Genomic DNA, 20,691 nt, shown 5'->3' with positions numbered 1-20,691 from the left:
AGCACTGAGTCTACAGGGAATATTAAATCATACCCCTGAAGGAATTCATAAGCTGGTGGGAGAGAAAAACAGATCATTAGAATGTGATGTCTTAAGTGCAGAAACAGAGATAAGCACATGTATTTAGTTAGATTGCACAGAAGAGAAGCAATAATCATTAAACTTCAATAGTGACTATTTCTTAAGTGACACCAAATGTGGCACTTGCATACATAGGGAAGTAGAGAATTTGCCTAGTTGTCGAGACTCACAAAATGCCCACTACTGTCATGAAAATGATAAAAGTTATGATTAGAACTAAGGCTATCATGTTTTTAAATGTTAATAATGTTTTAATGATCTCAACTTAAACATAAAACACACGCCTTAATTGTAGTAATAAAACTCGATTAGACGCAACAAAAATGAATTTTTTAGGCCATGTCCAATAGCCCAATAGACGCTCTGACAATCTGAAGTTGACTTCCAACTTTACCCAGCCCTCTTAAAATGCGTTAAATTTAAACTGCACAAATGGAAATATGCTGAACAGAAATTCTCAGTGTTCTACCCTTTGTAACATCAAAATGAAAAGTAACTTCGTAGATGTGAAATAGAGCAATTTCACCCATGAAAACCGTTAATAGTTAACTACTTCCTCTTTAGAGAATTTCTCTTCCTGGTATATAGGAGGTTGGATTATTCCCTGTTCCAGAATTCTGAATCCCCGAAATCGGTACTGAATCGCCAAAGAACCCGGGTCAAAGAGAAAAGCGAGGCGCCAACTTACCTAAACCTCCTTCCCTGCGGGGACAGACCTGGAAATCAATCGTGGGGAGAAGGGGAAACGGGGCTTCCGAAACTCGAAGCGCACTCCAGGTACAAGTCCGGGTCTCCCAGGTGCCTCACCTGTGCTTCCGCAGCCCTGGGCGCCTGAAGACCCCCGGGGACCTCCGACCAGCGCAAAGGTGGGCGACACCTCCGAGCAGGGTCAACACAGTGCCCGATCCCTGAGATGAGGCCTGGCCTGAGGTCCGCCCTCTCGGTGGACCCCACCCCAGACACAAAGGGAGGGCGGCCCCACAGGCTGTCGCTCCTTCCCCCAGGCAGCAGCTGCACCCCGGGTGCCCGGCGCCAGTCCGGACGCCGCGGTGGCTACTTCAAGTCCCTGCGGGGAGCTGACGGCCCAACACCCTGACCGTGGGCTCTCTCACCCCTTCTGCCCATGAATAAAGCATCCGCGTCCAACCGATTCCTCCTTCTCTTTTGCTTAGGACCGCGGAGAAGTCAAAATCCACCGAGCCCGCCCAGCCCGGACAGCGCGTGCCCGCGCATGCAAATAAACACGCTGGCGCCCCGCCTGCGGCGGCCGCCGCCGCGCGCGCTCCCGCTCCGGCTCGTGCCCGCGCGCGCACGTGGGACCTCGCTGCCCCAGCCCCAGCGGGGACGTGGCTAAGCCACAGGGGCGCGCCGCGTTCGGGCGAGGGGAGGGCAGAGGCGGCGGCGCGCTCGACGGGCGCACGCTTCGCCGCCCCGCCCCCTGGTGTCCCAGCGGCCGGCCAGGGTGCGGGAGCTCAGATCTCCTCGGGTTGGCCCTATTAACGGAGAGGAGGGAGAAGATGGGTTCCCACGTATCTCAGCTGGAGGAATTTGGAGAGGGAGGGTGCTGTGAAGCAGCAGGGATGGTGGGCAGAAAGAGAGGGCTGGTTTATGGGCGGCGCTAAATCTGGGCAGGGGCGCGGTCACCGCCGAGGCTGCTAGCGGAGGCGAAGGCGGCCACGTCCCGCTCCCCAAGTTGTAGAGGGCCCCAGGTTGTGTCGTCCTCAGGACCTCTAGACATGTCTGAGCTGAAGAGCCGGAAGAAGTCGGGGCCCAAGGGAGCCCCCGCAGATCCCGGGAAGCGGAGCGAGGGCGGGAAGAGCCCCGAGGCACGGGGCGGTGGCGGCGGGGGCTGGGTGGACCCCCGGACCGGCGTGAGCCTGCTGTCGCTGGGGACGTGCCTGGGCCTGGCCTGGTAAGTGGGCGTGAGGCCGCCTGGGCTCCGACCCCAGCCTTCGGTGGTCCCCAGCTCATCTCGGGGTCCCGCCCCGATCCCGGCCTTCCGTCATCCCCGGCTCTTCTCGGGGTCCCGCCCCGACCTGCCGTGGACCCCCGCTCTTCTCGAGGTCCTGCTGCGGCGACCCTGCACGTCTCGGCCTGCGCTAACCTTCAACCCCCAGACTTGCTGCTTCTGTACCTGTGCCTCGACCCTCAAGAAGGGACAGCCCAACTTCTTTTTTTCTCGTTTCTTTTAACTCATTTTTCCTATGTACTAGTAACGACCCGGATCGCTCAACTGGAGTTGAGGTTAAGGTTTGGGAACGAGTCAGCCATTTCTTAAGAGATTCGGCCAAACTTTATTAAGCGCCTACTACACGTCGGAAGCTTTGTGGTTTTTATAACCCATTACTTAACAGTCCGTTGTGCATTTCTCCTGGACAAATTTGCCTCACCCCATAAATGCCTAATGGCAACGTTTGCAACCTTGAAAGAATTCATTATGATCTCAAAGCAACAGACGTTAGTGATTATATCAGTTTGGAGTTCTCATAGTTTGATCGATGCGCATGCGTTATTTAAAAATGTTTCCTAAGCTACCGATTGAATGTTAGTACTGGAAAGCTACAGAAGTATAGCACGCTGTTCACCTAAAACTAAACAATTTTTAAACCAAGCAAATAGCAGTATATTGGTATCATAGGAAAAAATATCAGAAATGACTTTTAAAAGCTTATTAATTTTATTTCCCCAATTATTTTCTTTAGGATGAAACTATTTCATTTTGATAACAAGGACAACGATTTAAATTAGTAACTTTACCTCCATTTTTCACTCACTGATTTTTAAAATATTTAGGGGGCAGTTATCCTCTAAAGTAATTCTGGAAGGGACCCTGGATGTCCTCTAATCTAGAACATTTTCGATGCTAGTAAATTTCCAATTAGACTTTAGAGGTAACTCATCTTGAGTTGAAGTTAATAAAAGATTTACAGTAATGTGAAATGTTGATTATTAAATGTTCTCTTAAAAAATAGTTGATTTATTAATATTTTTTATGAAATATTTTTATCTTAAAAGAAATGTACTAAACTTTTTAAAATCCTCTTATGTCTTAAAATGCATTACCTTTAGGTAAATTTTAAAGTCCTTTTTGTATTGGAGAAGTTATTCAGTAATAGAATTTATTATGCTCAAAGATATACGTTCTTTCTCCTTGGAACCTAACACAACTGATTTTAGTTACGTGATTTATTAATTACCAAAGATTCGTATTCATGTGAGATAAGTTCCATCACAAAATGTTCAGCTTTTCAATAATTTAGTTACTGTCTTGGAAAAAACACTGATGAGAATCTGTCGACATAAGAAACGTCCAAACCTGTAGAGGATTTTCATTAAGAGTTTATTTGAGCCAAAACTGATGGCAATTGCAGTTAACGTTTATGCCTTTGAAATTAAAGAGGGAAGGTAAGGAAGATTGCATGCAGGTGGGAGAAAACAAAGTGGAGATTTGATTATAGGATAGTTAATGCGATTGTGTGCTCTTTTGAAGGTTGTTATGGTTTATTTCAAGGTGTGTTAACCTAGATGCACAAAAACAATGGACAGAGCTTGCTTAAGGCAAAGAAACCTCTTACTAAAAAAATTATGTGCTTGGTGTGTGACTTTCCTATCTTGACCTATCCATTTAGGAATTTATGATCAGGTCACCCTGCAGGGTTACTTTCCATAGAATCCTTTTTTCGTCCACAAATCTATAAAGGAAAAAAACTGATGAAAAGCAGATGCTTTAGCTCAGGAATTTACAGCAAAGACACAAAAAAGTTATGTTTGGTAGGAAGATTTTATTTGAACTGTCTTTGAAAAATAATAAAATAGTAGTCAATTAAAGATTATTTCTAAAAATAGGCAGATTTTGTTATTATTAAAATAATTTACTGTTAATTGCTCTTCTGAAATCTTTTCCACAAAAGTTGAAGTATAAATACTTCAGTCACTGTTTAGAGCAAAATTTATTCATGGTGAATTTGGGAGTAGAAAATTATTTTGGTAAGACATTTGCAAGCATTTTCTAAATAAACATTTGGCATCTCAAAATACCTAAAAGCACACTAGAATTATAACAAAGCCATCAAGATTTTTACCTCAAGAACACATACTCCAGCTTCTAAAGGTCATCTATCAAATCTTTATTGACCTCTGACTGTATTGACAATGTCCTGGTTTTTAAAGTATAACATTGAATATAAGTGCCTATCTGTGTACTTCTAAACACAACTTATCCATCATCTCAAAAGTAGATTAAGTGGGGTGGGGTGGGGATTTGAACCCTTCCACTGCCCAAGAAGGATTTCAAGGCCTCACTATTTCAGTGTCTTCAGGCCTTTAGACTTTAGATCTTTATTTAGCAAATGAACAGAAATAATGTGTAACAGATAAAGTTCTGATATGCCATCCTATGTCATCCTAAGATCATACATTGGAGATGACAGTTGCCCATACCTGAGTTTGCATACCTCATTTATAAACTCAAGGAAATTTTTCAGAAAATCTTGAAGTTACTATTAATAATAATAAAATACTAATAATACTTTTCAAGCTTATTTAATATCAACTAGAACCTTCATTGTACAAATTTTAAGTTTCTTCTGGAAATTTTAACAGATTTTTAAATTGTCTTTATAAAAGTTTTTCCTTGCATTCATATTAAGTATGTAAAAGAAATCAAAAGCTCTTTAATCAATTAACTTTTTTCTCTATATTTATACAGCTAAATCTTGGCTAACCTTGTTTTACAGCTTTTTATTGTTGTTTGTAGAGTTTTATCTAAAAGACAGGGTTATCCTTCAGATGTCCTGCTTTTTAAAAATGGGATATGGTTGGTATTTTCCTGAACATTCAGTATTATGCTGAAAATGAAGCTATAGTATCAAACAAAGCTAACGGGGTACTGACCCCAGTAGTGGCCATGGAACTCCCTTTTTTGCTGAAGGTCCATAGTAACAGCTTCCTTTGGTCATTTGCCTCTTTCTCATTAAGTTGAAAGAGCCAGAGAAATTCCTGTATAGGTCCTCAGTCAGCTGTCTGCCACTATAGAATATTCCTAAAGGAGCTATGCAGAGGCAACATTGAGGAAATGCACACTGTTTACTACTACAGGGCCCTGAATCTGTATGAGGTCTCTGAAGACTGCAGTGGATTATGAAGGAGTCAGATTTCTTTTATAAATCCAACTGAGGTAGCCAGTTAACCTGGGACCCTTTCTCCTATGTGCAGACATTCAAGGCCTTTACCCCAAAATAGGATAAGAGAATACTTTTCATCGATCCATTCCATCCTTCATTTGCTATAATTCTAACCCTGGTTTTGAAGGGGCCCGGACCTATTATGGCTTCTGTCAAATACAAGACGAAGGGAGCTCTGATCCTTTAACTGCTATGGGCTTGTCAGGGGGCTAGAAAAGTAGTAGCACAAAACAGTTCAAAAGAGCATAGTTGATGTGTTCTTGCTATAGGCACTATCTAGGAGCTTTATAAATAACCTATTTACTCCCCACTACAACCCTATGTACTAAGTAGTAGTATGCCCACTTTACAGATGAGGAAACTATGTCAAAGATATGTTAAATAAAACGTGTCTAGTGTTCATACAGCTAGTAAAAGGCATGGCCAAAGTTGCCTAACTCCACATTCAACCAGTATATGCAGTCTCCCTTTGATATTAATTTAAAAAGAGGTAGGCAAAATTAAAAATACCTAATAAAATGGAAATACCTATGATGTATGATTGTAGTGGATCAATTTCACAAAAAGTCTTTATAATAACTATTTTATTCTGAATTAACTCAATGATCTATAGGATATATCCATGTAACAGTGGAGTAATGGATGATAAAACTAGTCCCTGAAATTAGACATTTCTTTAGAATGGTCTCTATCCTTGGTCTCTGTCTGCTAGTCTCAGATAAGCCTATACTGGAAAAGCATCTCTTAAAAGCCAAGAATGAAACAGCAGATCAAAAGAGAATTAAGTCTACACATCCTTCTTTGAAAATTAGGATAATGGCATTTTCTAATAACCAGAAGTTTTGTTTAAAAGTTCATATTAGCATACATAACTTGGACTTACTTAATTCAGTGTTGCAGAATAGATATAAGCCATCATTAAAAGAAATTTCATCCAACACTGTAAACGTTTTTTTAAAAAACAAGTCCATTTTAGCTTTGAACAGTTTTATAGCAACAGTTACCTAAGGATGACATTGACATTTATGAGTTTGAAACATTACCCTTTGCAATGATGCACAAAGCTCAGAAGTCTTTCACCCCTCCATTGAGTTTTGGGATCTTTAAATGTCTTTCAGTGGAAGTCAGTTTCACAAAACTGTCAATTAGTGGTTCTCACTTTGCTGAGCACTCAGATAACCTGGGCAGCTTTTAAATATTACAGTATCCAATTACATCTCAAACCAAGTAACTGAGAATTTCTGTGGGTGGAATCCAAGCATCTGACTTCTTTAAAGCTGCGGAGTGACTCCAATATGCAGTGACACTTTTGAACCACTGGTCTATGTACTCTAATTTAGACACTGGCTTCACATGGTTGTGCCCCACTGCTTTTTCCTGACTCAATAAATACACAAAGAATCTCAACTGTTGCCTTTTCAGAGCATGAAGAATTGAGTCAAATCAGATTAACCAAAATGGTATCAGATACAAAGCATTTCTTTTGTGCTTGCTCGTTTCAAGTTCTATACGCACAAAAGTTCATTTATTATTCTTAAGATTAGATTAAGTTTTTTATGCTTTTATTTTTTACTATTTACCAGATGAAAAATACACTCCAATTATAGAAGGGCATCTAAAGTACACCTATGTGACTTGTATTTTTTAGTATAACCAATTATACATATTATACACCTTGCACTGCATTTATGTTCTATTATCACTTTGACAATGACTTCTGTTTTTAACAGTTTAACCAGTTATTTTGCAACTTATAATCTTTCCATTCCATTGTTTTGTTTTCTCTCCTGCTTTTAAATTTAAAAAACACTTTTTACTAAAAATTATTGGAGCGACCAATTAAAAAAATCAAATGTTTAAAGTGTACAATTCAACAGTATGTTGTGTGTGTGTGTGTGTGTGTGTCCACCACCCAAAGTTAGATTTCCTTCCATCACAAAATATTTGACCCTTTTTATCCCTCTCTCCCCCACCCCCCCCTTCCCTTAAGTAACCACTAATCCACTGTCTGTGTCCATGAGTCTCTGTATAGAGAACTCTTGCTTCTACATTTCAGTGTAAAAACACTTATTTTCTAGATGTTGACCAAATATGGCCTTGAGGAAAATAGTAGAGATCACATAATTTTCCTAATTCGTTGGTTCTTTCTCCAAATTATTTCTTGTGCATGCATCTGTTACAGGTATCACACCATCTGACTCACTGAGTTCTGAACTTGTACAGAGGCAATATTTTGCTCATCTTTGCATGAATTAAATCACTACCTACCACATAGCAGGCTCCCTAAATGTTCGTTGAAATAAACTGATAAAAGCTGCCACTACCTGTACCAGAATTTCTGTTGTCCTTACCAGAAGAGGGTATAAAATACTTTAAAATGAAGACTTAAATAGATTTGAATTAGGAGGTAGTGATTTTTTTTTTCTTTTCCAGGTTTGTATTTCAGCAGTCGGAAAAGTTCGCAAAGGTGGAAAACCAATACCAACTACTGAAAATAGAAACCAAGGAATTCCAAGGGCTTCAAAGTAAAATCAGTTTAATTTCAGAAAAGGTAATTATAATTGGCTTATTCGGGGAGATTTTCTCATTTTTCTTCACCACTATCACTCTTCCCAGTTCATAAAGTTCTTTTTTCCTGCCTTTTGACCATTGCTATTTTAACTTTCACTGGACTTCCTACCTCTTTAAATTTTCTCTTCAATCCAATTTAAACTTACATTTTGAAAGGACAAGGATTCTTTTATATATATAACAAATGTTATTATTTAAAAAGACCAATATGCTCATATCACTATGACCTCAGTTTTCTATTTAAATATCAAGTATCTAGAGCACTGAAAATATGATAATATTTGGGTATAAAATTAGAATAGGAAAAGCACTTGTTGGGCAAAGATCCATCAGTGTTTTTTCTTTATTTTCCACTTGGTAAGCATATATACATATGCATATATCCAAATAAGAATGACTAAAAATACTGACTGTAACCAAATGAAAATTAAAATCCATGTGTTTGTTGTGTTTTTTCAAGCTGTAAATACAGATGCATTATTTCTGTAATTATTATAAATATAAGTCAGATAAAAAAAAATGTATGTCTACCACACTTTTCAGGACAGGATCTGTTGTACTCAATAAAGCATCATGTGCACCTTGGCCACTAGGGATCAAGCTATCACTGGGAAATATGCCTCATTTATTCATTAATTCACTCATTAAGCCTTTACTCGTGCCATAAGGTAGTCAAGGACTTGTGCTTGGCCCCATGGTGAGCAAGGATATTATAAAAATAAACAAAAATGAAATAGAGGATCTAAGTTCCTGCAGCCTCCAGCAAAAGATGAGCATATATTTCCCCCAGAAGAGAAGCGATGGATGAAAGTTATGCATCCCCTCCAGCATGCTAAGGGAATCAATGTGAGCCTAGGGGCCTCTAGGAAGGAGCTGCAAGAGTTGGTATTTTGACCTAGGGCTCTAACTGGAATCTGGTTGTAGTTGTCGGGGGGCCCAGAATGATGGGTGTAACATAATGATGGACAAAACTCCAATAGAAACTTCATGTACTTAAAAGCCACTGAAAACAAATTTTGAAGAAAGATTTCCTTTTTAAATGAAAACTTTGGTAGCAATTAAAATGCTTTTTTGAAGCAGATTTTTTAAATATTTTCATAGGATCCAAAAAATATTCAGTCTTTGCATAGCTCTTGCTCTCCCAGTCGGCCCTGGGAGTAATTTGACAATAGCTGCCTTTTCAGAAAGTTGACCCGAGTACCAGTATAATGCAGTTGGTGGGGAAAACAACTAGACATGGCCTCTTGTCACAACTGTGACCTTGAAAGAATCACTTTAACTTCTCTTGGCCTATATTTCATCATTTATTAAATGAGAGTAACAAGATTTTTATAAGGATCAGATGAGATATAATATATAAGCAAACTCTTTGAAAACCTGTAAGCATTAGTAAATTTAAGTATTAGCTCCTTTTTAAACAGTGAAAAAGTATTGGAATATATTGGTAGCCCATTAAATGCTAGTTATTGTGGTTATACTAGTCACTACATATTTGCAGGTTATATGTTGAGACTTTTTATCTAGAATAGTTGATCTTTTCAACCTTCGGGATCCACAGGGGTATACTGCCTGCAGATTATAGTGATGCTGCAATAAACAGCTCACACGGGAGATTACCTTAGGTGAAGATAAATTTGCCTCTTCAAAATGCTGCTCATAAGACAACTAACCCTAACAGTGTTACCATTGTGCAAGTATTTCTCAGATACTTAGAACACTTTAATATTTGGCATGAGTTGTCTCACTAAACTGGTCTTATTCATTTTTGCCTTTGTGATATCTGTAGGATCTGATCTGGTACCTTCCCCACAGAGGTTAGTCAACAAATATTTTTCAGACAGAAACTCTTCCAGAATCATTGAATTTAGGAAAGTTAAATTTTATGACTGTTACAGTTTCTAAAAAAGCCAAATAACCATAAAAATCACAATGAAGTTGCTTTCCACTGGAGTTAAAAAGAAAAAAGAAGGAAATGTGATATACTTCAGGCTCCTTTAACATAATTTTTCACTCGAATATCCCTCCATGAAAATGTGCCAAATATTTAGAATTATAAATTCAGGTGTATATTTTTCTACCATAGTGCTAATATATTAAATTTGTTTAAAATATTTTAAAATAGCTGTTAAAGTAATAAATGTTTTCGTCAGTATGATTCTGGTATGTACTTGGATATTTTAGACATCGTCAGAATTTGACCTTGGCACATGATTGTTAAAGTGTGTTTCCCTAATGTAAAAGTTATTAAGTGGCCTTGGGAATTGTTTTGTGTTATAAATGCAGCTTGAGTCTACTGAAAGTATCCTGCAGGAAGCTACATCATCCATGTCTTTGGTGACCCAGTTTGAGCAGGAAGTATCCAGCCTCCAAAGTATCATGCATGACATCCAAAATAGTGAGGAGATGCTCACTCAAAAGATGCAAAGCCTCAGTGAAAAATTCCAGAATGTTACAAATTTCTGGACAAGAAGCCTAGAAGAAATGAATGTTAATACAGACATTTTCAAATCAGAATCGAAACACATACATTCTCAAGTTACTGTCCAAATTAACTCAGCTGAACAAGGAATAAAATTGCTCACTGAAAGACTAAAAGATTTGGAGGATAGCACGCTAAGAAACATTAGAACAGTAAAAAGACAGGAAGAAGAAGACCTTCTGCGAATGGAGCAGCAGCTGGGCTCTGATACAAAGGCAGTTGAAAAGTTAGAAGAGGAACAGCATGCCCTCTTTGCCAGAGATGAAGACCTAACTAATAAACTTTCCAACTACGAACCCAAAGTGGAAGAATGCAAGACACATTTGCCAGCCATTGAAAGTGCTATTCACTCTGTTCTCAGAGTCTCTCAGGATCTGATAGGGACAGAAAAGAAAATGGAAGACTTAACTGTTCAGATGTTTAATATGGAAGATGATATGCTGAAAGCAGTATCCGAAATAATGGAGATGCAAAAAACCCTTGAAGGAATTCAGTATGATAACAGCATATTAAAAATGCAAAATGAATTGAATGCTCTGAAAGGAAAAGTTCATGATTTTATAGTATATTCAAGTACAAGAGAAAAGGGAACTTTAGAAGAATATAATCTAGAAAATAAAGAAATTGATAGTGAGTTTTAAATGCACTACACTTATTCTGATAAACCATATTATACATAAATTGATCAGTTCCGTGCCTCTGTGTCGTTCTGATATGACTCACTTTATCCTACATTATTGAGAAAGAAGTGAGATGTCCACACAAATGGACTATTCAGATAATCAAAGCTTATCTTTTTAAGCAATAAAACATTTCATTTTAACCATTTTAACTATTTCTAAAATATATATTTCTCTTTTTTTTTTTGAAGCAGCGTATTTTTTAAAAGCAATTATGAATTCCGCCCGTCGGACTCAAATATATTAATGTTTCTAAGAGTTATTGAGGAGTGTTTACTTCTTCACTAAATGACCCCAGTTTGCTGTTTTTCCAACCTTATGTCTACTACTTACACCTCTTCTGGCACCTGAAAAGGTGACCCACTGACCTGATCTTACTGTCAGGTCAGTTGTTAATGTGCCAGTCTCAGCCAATTCCTTTGTAATTTACTGCAAGCTAAGAATCAGGACAACCAAGTTCATGGGAATTTTTTCTAAAATCAAAAGATAACATACTTTATGGAGAGTCCGGGGTGCTTTGCTATGAATTAATATGCACTTTTTGAAAACTATCAAGTCTAGGAAACGTTTTTAGTTTTTGTTAAGGTTCTAAACTGTATTACAGATACTTGTAAGACTTTTTAAGAGTAAATATCTTTTTTATTAAAAGCTTTTCCTGTGTATTAAGTGTGTATGCTTTGAAATACAGGCTTTTGGAATATTTTTTTATACCTGAGCTTTTTTTTTTTTTTTTTTCAAGATTCTGCCTGTGTTACAGATGTGAATCTGCTAGATACGTGATCTTTAGATAAATCTACTGACAATAAAAAGACACTAAGAAGCCTTTGGCCTCTTTTAAAGAGGAGAAAGCCACACAAAGAAATGATGACAATTATGGTACTTAAAGTATATCATTATTTTAAAGAGTCCTCAAACTACTCAACCAAATTTGTTTTACATAGTGATTTTATTTTACTAAAAGACATGGACATTGTGAGATGAAATTAAGCAGAGGCCTAGCCATATTTTTGTAACAACGATAATTAGAAATGTGCAGGGTTACGGGATCACAAAAGATTTTTATTGGAAACTGATGTATCAAAGATGTCCAGGGTTGGTGTTGAAATCTGAGTCAACTGCAAATGGAAGTACTGTTTTTTTCTTGCTGCTGCTTGCCAATAACCAACTGTAGTTCCAGTTTCAGTTTCATAATGCACTTTCAGTGGAATTAAAAAGAACTTGAAAGCATTCAGTTAAAAAAGATAATTGTGGTCAGGTATTTTTATTATGTAAATTTGCACATTTTTGGAAAAATCCCCAACAAGTACTACTATGGTAGACAGCCATGGATCATAAAAACAAACCTGGAAAATTTCTACTAAAGGACATACCATTAATTTTTGGAAGCTTAACATTAAATTTCTTGACTTCTGAATGTCTAAGTTCTTACCTGTGTGCACTGACAAAATTGTATTTGTTTGCTTTGATGTTCATGCGAATCAAATAAATTATAAAGTTAGCTATAACTGTGTTGTTTCAACTTCCTCTTGTCAGGGTAGGTGTGATCTCTTGTGAACTCTTCACTCTTATTTATTTATTTATTTGTTTAGCCTTTCACCATATCTGACACATCATTAATGTTATTGTATATATCATAGTAATGGTTACCAAAAATAAGTGGAAACAAGGTGGCCACTGTGCTCTATAGTGACAGTTACAGGGAAACAAAAACTGCCCTTCTCCAAGGATTTCATGAGAAAACTATTGTGTATGTACACAGGTATATATTCTTTACCCAGAGATTTCTCTATAAAAAATGGTGGTTAGAGAGTTTTAGATGTACCTAATTTGTCTTCCGGTTTCTTTCATTTATTTATTACAAGTACTTGAAATTTCAAAAACTTCCCTGTGTGTCAGATATTAAATTACACTGTTAGTCTTTCCTTTAAGAATGATTACCATATCCTGAGACACCTTTTTTGTATCATTGTAATTTGTAATAAATTTAATATCACATATATAAATATATATATAACATATATATAAATCACTGTTACAAAACAAAGACCTAGTTTTTTCAAACCTTTGGATGTAAAGTTTCAAAGTATATTTATGTCAGTGTTTCCTTAAATTTTGCCAAGTAATCAGAAACGACGTAAGTGTACATTTATATTTTATAATTAAAAGTTGATTTATCAGCCTGTAATGTTTCCTAGAAAACTAAACTCATAAGATACAAAGTTAATGGCATTATTTTTAATCTCAACCTTATTGTAGACCTTTGTATGAATTTATAATCTTGATCAAAGCTTAATGTCATTATAAAATAATGATGCTGTAAATTCACCAAACACACAACAAAACCTTATTTCTTTATAGACTTACCTCATATTTGCACAGTTAGCAAAAACTATGTAAATTTACTCAGCATCTGTTCAGCTATGAACTATTATATTAATTTAATGCAAATCAAAATTCTCCATCCTAGCTTTACACTGCAGGGGAGGAGAGAACTAATATTTTGGAGCCTATTATATATGTCACATTGCTAGGAGGTCTCCATTCATCACCATCATCCTAATGGCTCCATATATTTATTGAATACCAGCCATATCCCAGTCATTGTGCAAAGCACTTTGCACGTGTTATCACTAATTCTCACCACAGCTCTGCTAGCTACAAGACCCATTTTACAAATAGAGAAATTGAGATTCAACAAAACTAGGAATCTTGCAATCATACTTGTGTCTGTTCAATTCCAGAGGCCACTGACCTCCCACTATTCAATGCAACCTGCTGCCGTTCAACCAGGGGAAGGGGGAAAATCACAAGAAATCTGTGGGTAGAACTACCTTGAGATTTCAAAAGCTGTAATTCAGCCGAATTTGGTGGTAGTTAATGGCAAGCACCATGTCACCATTAAACTAGACTGTAAGTCACTCAGAAGTTGTAACTGTGACCTAAAATGGGGCCTTGGGCATAAGAAGGAATCAATAAATGTTTCAGGAAGAGTGGGAAAGCAATGGAGGAAAAAGAGCTCTAAATGAGTCTTCTAATGTAGGCTTTGCCACTAACCATGTGTTCTTGGGCCTTGATTTGGGGACTTGTTAATTTGTAAAATAAGGAAATTATTATACCCAATAATCTGCGATCCCTTCTGGGTTTAAGTAGTTTTAGATTTTAGAGGTCAATACAATTTCCAGGTCACTCAGTGTAGTCCAAAGACCCTTTAGCGAAGTTTTTGGAAAGTCAATTGGACCCAGAAATCATGCCTTTGAACCATTTACCATGCTCGTAGATCCAGACAATATTTACTATTACAGGACGCGTCTAGCTTAGTACTTTACATCTATGTATAAGAACTTGGTAAATATTCAAGTTACCGGTTGAATCTTTTGAGCTACTGATAGACTCAGCAACTCTTCTGTCCATTCTCGACAAGTAGCTTAAATAAACCATAAGTAATTTTTTAAAATAACAGTAAAACAATTTTCTAGGCTATTTCTACACTGTATTGAGTTTATGTTTTAGTAAAGATGAGTAGAAGTTCATGATAAATTCTTTTATAAGCTACCAAGTGAAACCAAGAGGCTTACTAGCAGCTTGTTAATTATCTAGTCCTCCTAAAAATAAACCTAGCACTTTCTGAAGTTTCTTTATTGTGTGATGCTATTAAGCTACAATTACGAGATAAGTGATAACCTAGTAATGAAATAGAATAAAATAAGTCATCTTCTTTCACGCTCGGGAATCTGTTCCAGCAACTACACTTTATTACAAAACTTTCCCCTTAAAAATAAAATGTGGTTTTGCAATCACTATTCAATTTCTTTTCTATTTGTGCCTGTTTCTTATTGCCATACCCACAATAACATTTTCACAATCTAATTCTCTACCAAGAAATATTTGGGGCCACCTCTCCTACCAATAATTAATGTAATGTAAACCTATTGAGAAAAATCCTAAAATATATATTTAAACCAAACATATAGTGAGAGGGTGTTGCTGCTTCGAATTAACAGTTCTGCCACATTTCAGTTTGTCATTATTTTGCAACTATACATAAAAATAATATTCCAGGCATATTAAATTTTTATATGCTTTAAATAAAAATAAGTTAATGTTACCAAAATAATTCGAAATGTTAGCAGAGTAAATCAGGCAAATGTAAGAAAGGTGATTCATAACATCTTGAAGAAATTATTCACAATTATTTTAGAAAAAAAAACTTTAAACAGCATATATTATTTTATAAAAATGTTTTTCAGCCTGCATATTTGCATTTTATGCCATTTTTTTTCTGAAGGAAAAAGAAAAAAAATCCCTTTATTGACATTTTATTTCCCAAACTTCAAACTCTGAAAGCAGACTGTTCTTGATCATACTAGCACAGTAAATGTTACTGAGTCAAACTGATTTTGATTATTAGCAGAAAGCTATAGACAACCTCTACTTTAAAATATTGCTTGCCTAGAAAATGAGCCGAAGGTTAAATATGCAAAAGCGAAACAATTGGCATACACATTAAAACTGGGAGTCCCTTTTTTGATGTGATCACGACATGGAAACATGCTTTGATAATATATTTTATATTTGTTCTGCATAGTTGAACACAGACCACAGGCTTAAGTCAACCTTCTAATCGAAGCTTAACAGTCTCACCTGGCAATTCCTATTTATTTTTTTAATTGAATAAATATGTGACATACCATTATGTAAATCTAAAGCGTACGACATGTTACTTTTATGTTTATATATTCAGCTGTGGAAAGGAGGATATCCTGCCATTTGCAACATCGATGGACATTGAGCATGTTTGCTTTAATTTTCAATTTTGTATCCTTTATAAGACCGTCTTATCACCAAAAATAGCACTTTAATTCCCCCCTCTTAATTTTATTAACTGATAGCATAATACGATAAAATTTCAAATACTCAAAATACAATAATTCAACTTCCCCCATACCTCTATATAAACACACATACATGCACACACTCCACCAACAATAACAAAAACAATTTGAAATGTTGCCAGGCACTTGTGTGGCTCAAAATGTTCATCAGCTAATGTGTCCAAGTTAAAACAAAACAATTTAGAGATATCAGTATATAGTCGGTGATGGGGAAGGAGGATGGCATAGAAACATTCAAGCGTTGAGAAACACTCGTATTTGGAATCATGGAATTTTAGAACCTTGGAGATTGTTGTTTTTCTGCACCTCTAAACTAATAAACTGAGTTGAGGCCACAACCCAAGCTGTACCTATCTTTATGTCCCTCATGCCTGACATACCTAATAACTGCTAGGAACTTAAGAAGTAGTTCAATTATTCAAGGTCTGATGGATACCCCAGAAAATTATTCATAGAAGTAATAGAACAATAAAGCGTATACACAGTCTTGGGCGTTGGGCCCTTCATTCTAGCACTTGTTATAACTACAGGTAACTAGTGTTTCAGAAGTTATGTTGCCTTGTTTGACCCCCTAAATCTACCAAAGCTCAAGTGGAGGTTTCCTCCTCCCTTCTGCAGCCATTGAAAAATCAGTATTGTTTAGTTCATTTTGTCACTGTACAGAGATACCTAATGGTACAAAAAATGAAAAATGTCATTTCCAATAAGATTTATATTTCCTGAATGTTTTTCTTCTTATTAGTAATACACTTACTTAATACATCTTTTACCAATGGTTTCTAAAAAGAGCAATGAAGTTATGGTTAAAAATAACACATAAAATTTAACTTGAATTTTAAATGTTAAGCTTTTAATCAATTTAATTATCATGATATTGTATTTTCTTATAGTGTCAGAAGTCTGAAGCTATCGTGGAACAACTGAAGTCTTTACAAATAATTGCTCATCTAAAGCGTCTACAGGAGGAAATTTATGAGGTGAAAACTTGGTCTAACAGGATAACTGAAAAACAGGATATCTTGAACAACAATTTGACAGCTCTTTCTCAAGCTGTTATAAAAGTAGACTTAAGTACAATTTCTATGGCAAAAGATGTTGGTCTCAAGATTTCAACTATAAAAACAGATATACGACGTATTTCGGGTTTAGTAACTGATGTCACGTCATTGACAGATTCTGTGCAAGACCTAGGGAAAAAAATAGAAAAAGTAGAAAAAAATACAGTAAAAAACATAGGTGATCTTCTTTCAAGTAGCATTGACCGAACAGCAATGCTCCGAAAGACAGCGTCTGAAAATTCACAAAGAATTAACTCTGTTAAGAAGATACTTTCGGAGCTAAAGAGTGATTTCAACAAGCACACAAACAGGTTTTTAAGCTTAGAAAGTGACAGAGCTAAAGTCTTGAAGACTGTGACTTTTGCAAATGATCTAAAACCAAAGGTGTATAATCTAAAGAAAGATTTTTCCCGTTTGGAACCATTAGTAAATGATTTAACACAACGCATTGGGAGATTGATTACTGACTTACTCCAAAGAGAGAAAGAAATTGCTTTCTTAAATGAAAAAATATCTAATTTAACAATAGTCCAAGCTGAGATTAACGATATGAAAGATGAAATAACACACATTTCAGATATGGGTTAATTTGAAATCATTTAGATTAGGCTGAAGTAACTTTTTTAAAAAAAAAAATGAGATCTCTGTTGTGTTATAAAAATATCAATGTCAGAAATAATGAAATGTTGGAGTAAATACCATTTTTTAAATTTGATTCTATTTTGTACAGTAAAAATAAAATTTTTTAGAGGTTTGTGCACTTGATTCAAAATAAATGTTAAAACATACTTGCAACTTTACATAGCAAGAACCTTATGCATCCTACACACACACACACACACACGGACAGATACTCAGACAAATGGGGATAAGCAGGATCTGCCAGTCTAGCACTGGGAAATCTAGATAGGGCATGAGCTGAATCCCCACTTCCTCTCACTGACTATTAGGGAGCACAGTATGTGTGGTTGGGGCCCTAAGTGGATCCTGCTCATCAGGATCAAGGCTGATGTCTTAAAAAAGAAATAAATGATTCAATAATATCTGAAGTAAGTGCTGCTAGGAGAAGTTGACATTAAGGTGCCACATTATTCCTTGATATATCAGAAGTGTGACATCATTTAACTGAACTATAGATTCCTTAAAGTTTGAAATGTTTTTTTAACCCCATGGTATCTGGAATTTTTAACAATTATTTGTGATTTATCTCATAAATGATAAAAATTGTGAAAATGGTACAATTATAATTTCATATGCTAAACAAAGTGTATAATTCCTAATTTACAGTGAGACTGCCGTGCACCTAACTTCATGAACACTGTAGACACGTCTGTGCCAAAAATCTTATCAAAAAAATGTTAAACTCACTTGAAAATATGGTCAAACATTTCATGAAGCGTTCACATAATGGAGATTTGCTTAAGCTGTCACATCTCATTCTGTTCAGTTTTGTTGTACATGTCATGGGGTATGCATAATCTGGCTGTTTTAATTGCTTTATAAGACAACTTGAATATCTGATCCTTCTAAAAACTACTATGCAGTGCTATATCTTGTCCTAGCATTGACATAATTCAGTTGAATTACTAATCACATACACTCATTCCATTGGATTCCACTTTATGGAATTGAGGATTTATTAAACCAAGTGTCACAAACTAGTTATTAAAATAATTTTTATTAGGATCTTTATTTTCAGTATGGATAAATTTTGAAATGTGAATTCACAAAACATAGTTATTTTACTTGTTTTGAGGATGAAATGGTTTTCTTAGAAATAACAAATATCTACAGAGAGCAAACTTTTCTCTTTTACTTTTATTAGCATTTATTTGATGCTGACTTTACTCTCAGGCCGTTTTTGTTTCTTCAGTTTCTTCAGTAATATCTTTCTCCTGTGGGATATCCCCTTCTGGTTTAGGAACGATCTGCTCTTTTTCAGTGAGGATCATCTCAGTGTGGCAGGGAGTTCAGGGTACTGGTTAATTGCCCTGAGCTCTTTAAGTCCTGTGCCACATCTTGGGAGCTTTGTTCACCTGGATGTGCTCAATGACCAGACTCTACATCTAAATCCTTAAGTTCAGCATTCCTCTCTGCCTTTTTAAGCATGTGCAGCAAAAATTCCCTTTTTGGATAACCAACCCTGCGTCCAGCCGTGTTTGGCCTGGGCACACACACTCCATTATAACGATGGAATAGCGCACATTCCTTCTATAAAGTGACATCCTTCAGATACTTGGTGGCTTTTCAGATATGCATACTCTTGATGGTCTGGGCAGTTTCACAAGTGTTCTTAAAGTGAACCTGAAGATTTGAAGCTCTTACATGATTTTGTGGGGTTTTCTGGTCAAGTGAATAGTGAAACATTTTCAGAGATCACCTCAGGCCACTTATGGAAAGAGCAACAGTAATTCTTGATAGCTTGGACACAGCATTCTTTATGTCAAAACCCACAAATAAAACTTAAATCCTATGAGGAGGTTAGCAGTAGAAATTTGTCTTGTAGTAAAAGCTGACTGAAGTACCTTTCCTGAAGTTCTTAAGTCCACAGTCCACCTTTGGGTTGGCTCGATATGCAGACATATCCAATCCCACAGGCTCCTCGTACACTGTGATTGATACTCCTATCAGCAAGAAGTGCTGTCTCCATTACTTTTCCCTGAAGCTGGGATTTCTCTTGAGACTTTCAATGTTGTGATCAATATAGTGGAAGGGATGCTGATTTCAAGGCTAAATCCTAAAAAAGATTCAGCTTCTGCATGACTCCACTTCAGAGCCCTGAAATAAGTTCAGCTGCCCTAAGCCACTGTGCTATACATGTTGAAGAAAAACTGAGCCACAGAAAGATCCTCAAAATACCTCTCCAACATGGAGACTGAAAACACTTTGAGGTGGCCCAGAAGCTAACATCTCCCTGTAACTTCAGGAGACCCAGAAGTGATGCTGAGCGGAGATTATAAACATTTCTCAAGCCACTATTTGTTAAATAGCAGTAACTAATGCACACTGGAGGTGCTCGTTGATCACAGCCAACACTTGCTCGGGCTCAGTCTGCCACTCTACCCTTTTAAGTTTGGCTCAAATTTGCACCATAACCCTACTTCTGCAACTCAAGATTGGAACCTTAAACAAGACCGGATGATGATGATAGAAGTTAACATGCAACTAGATGCATCTAGTTTCTAAATTTAGTTTACTGACCTTACAATATAGATTTATAATGAAAACATTTCTCTCTGATGAGACCCTGAAAGTTACTTTCCTGAGGCCCCATCTCTATACTTTACACAGGGATTGTCAACCAAACCTACGTATTACACCTAAAAGCCTAAAGGTAAAATGTAATCAGATTTGAAAAACATTTAACTATATTATAGACTTTTATACTTCCTAACCAAACATAATGGAAAACTAAAATGTGGCTTACTCCCTAGGAGCACTTCAGTAATGAGTTTCAGATGCCTGAGTATGCCCAAGTGCCGCTTTTCCAGTGGCGTTTGCCTACTTCAGTTGTCCTTATTAAAAACAAAACCAAAAATTGCTTATGGTAAAATTTTTGTAATTTTAAAAGTCAGATATGTATGAAGACAGTTGCTTGAAATGGTTTTTAGCTATTAATTGCTTTGGTCCTTATAAAAACTATCATTCATTCTAAGAATCAGCCTATTTTAGATTGCCTTTTTTTCCAAATAAGGATTAGCAAACTCATTAGGATTTTAAATATTACATGGTGCAAAAATTTGATTA

The 20,691-nt window shown here is 36.6% G+C and overlaps 2 protein-coding genes across 5 annotated transcripts in view; one reads left to right on the top strand and one right to left on the bottom strand.

Annotated features, from left to right (window-relative positions):
• The window catches only part of APAF1 (apoptotic peptidase activating factor 1), a 63,078-nt gene extending 61,771 nt beyond the window's left edge, over nucleotides 1-1,307 (bottom strand). The window contains exon 1 of one of the 3 annotated variants that reach the window (XR_001598531.2): nucleotides 770-1,307. The gene's annotated coding sequence lies outside the window, so the exon portion shown is untranslated. The remainder of the gene's footprint in view (nucleotides 1-769) is intronic. The other 2 variants (XM_016158232.2, XM_016158233.2) reach the window with 2 other exon arrangements.
• Nucleotides 1,308-1,535: 228 nt separating this feature from the next.
• LOC107517487 (IKBKB interacting protein) lies at nucleotides 1,536-17,729 on the top strand. Of its 2 annotated transcripts, none has more exons than XM_016158246.2 (3): nucleotides 1,536-1,993; nucleotides 7,698-7,815; nucleotides 16,777-17,729. In XM_016158246.2, exons 1-3 carry the CDS (start codon nucleotides 1,818-1,820, stop codon nucleotides 17,530-17,532), a joined length of 1,050 nt encoding a protein of 349 aa, XP_016013732.1. In that variant the 5' UTR covers nucleotides 1,536-1,817; the 3' UTR covers nucleotides 17,533-17,729. The 2 variants fall into 2 exon arrangements, with proteins under 2 accessions (XP_016013732.1, XP_016013731.2); XM_016158245.2 differs by lacking the exon at nucleotides 16,777-17,729 and adding an exon at nucleotides 10,119-12,499 and having other exon boundaries at nucleotides 1,562-1,993.
• The last annotated feature ends 2,962 nt before the right edge of the window (nucleotides 17,730-20,691 follow it).

The sequence above is a fragment of the Rousettus aegyptiacus genome, unplaced genomic scaffold, assembly GCF_014176215.1.
Source record: "Rousettus aegyptiacus isolate mRouAeg1 unplaced genomic scaffold, mRouAeg1.p scaffold_m13_p_2, whole genome shotgun sequence".
In the NCBI taxonomy this organism is placed as follows: Eukaryota; Metazoa; Chordata; class Mammalia; order Chiroptera; family Pteropodidae; genus Rousettus; species Rousettus aegyptiacus.
Note: the sequence above shows the minus strand (reverse complement) of the source record. Positions and strands in the feature narration are given on the sequence as shown.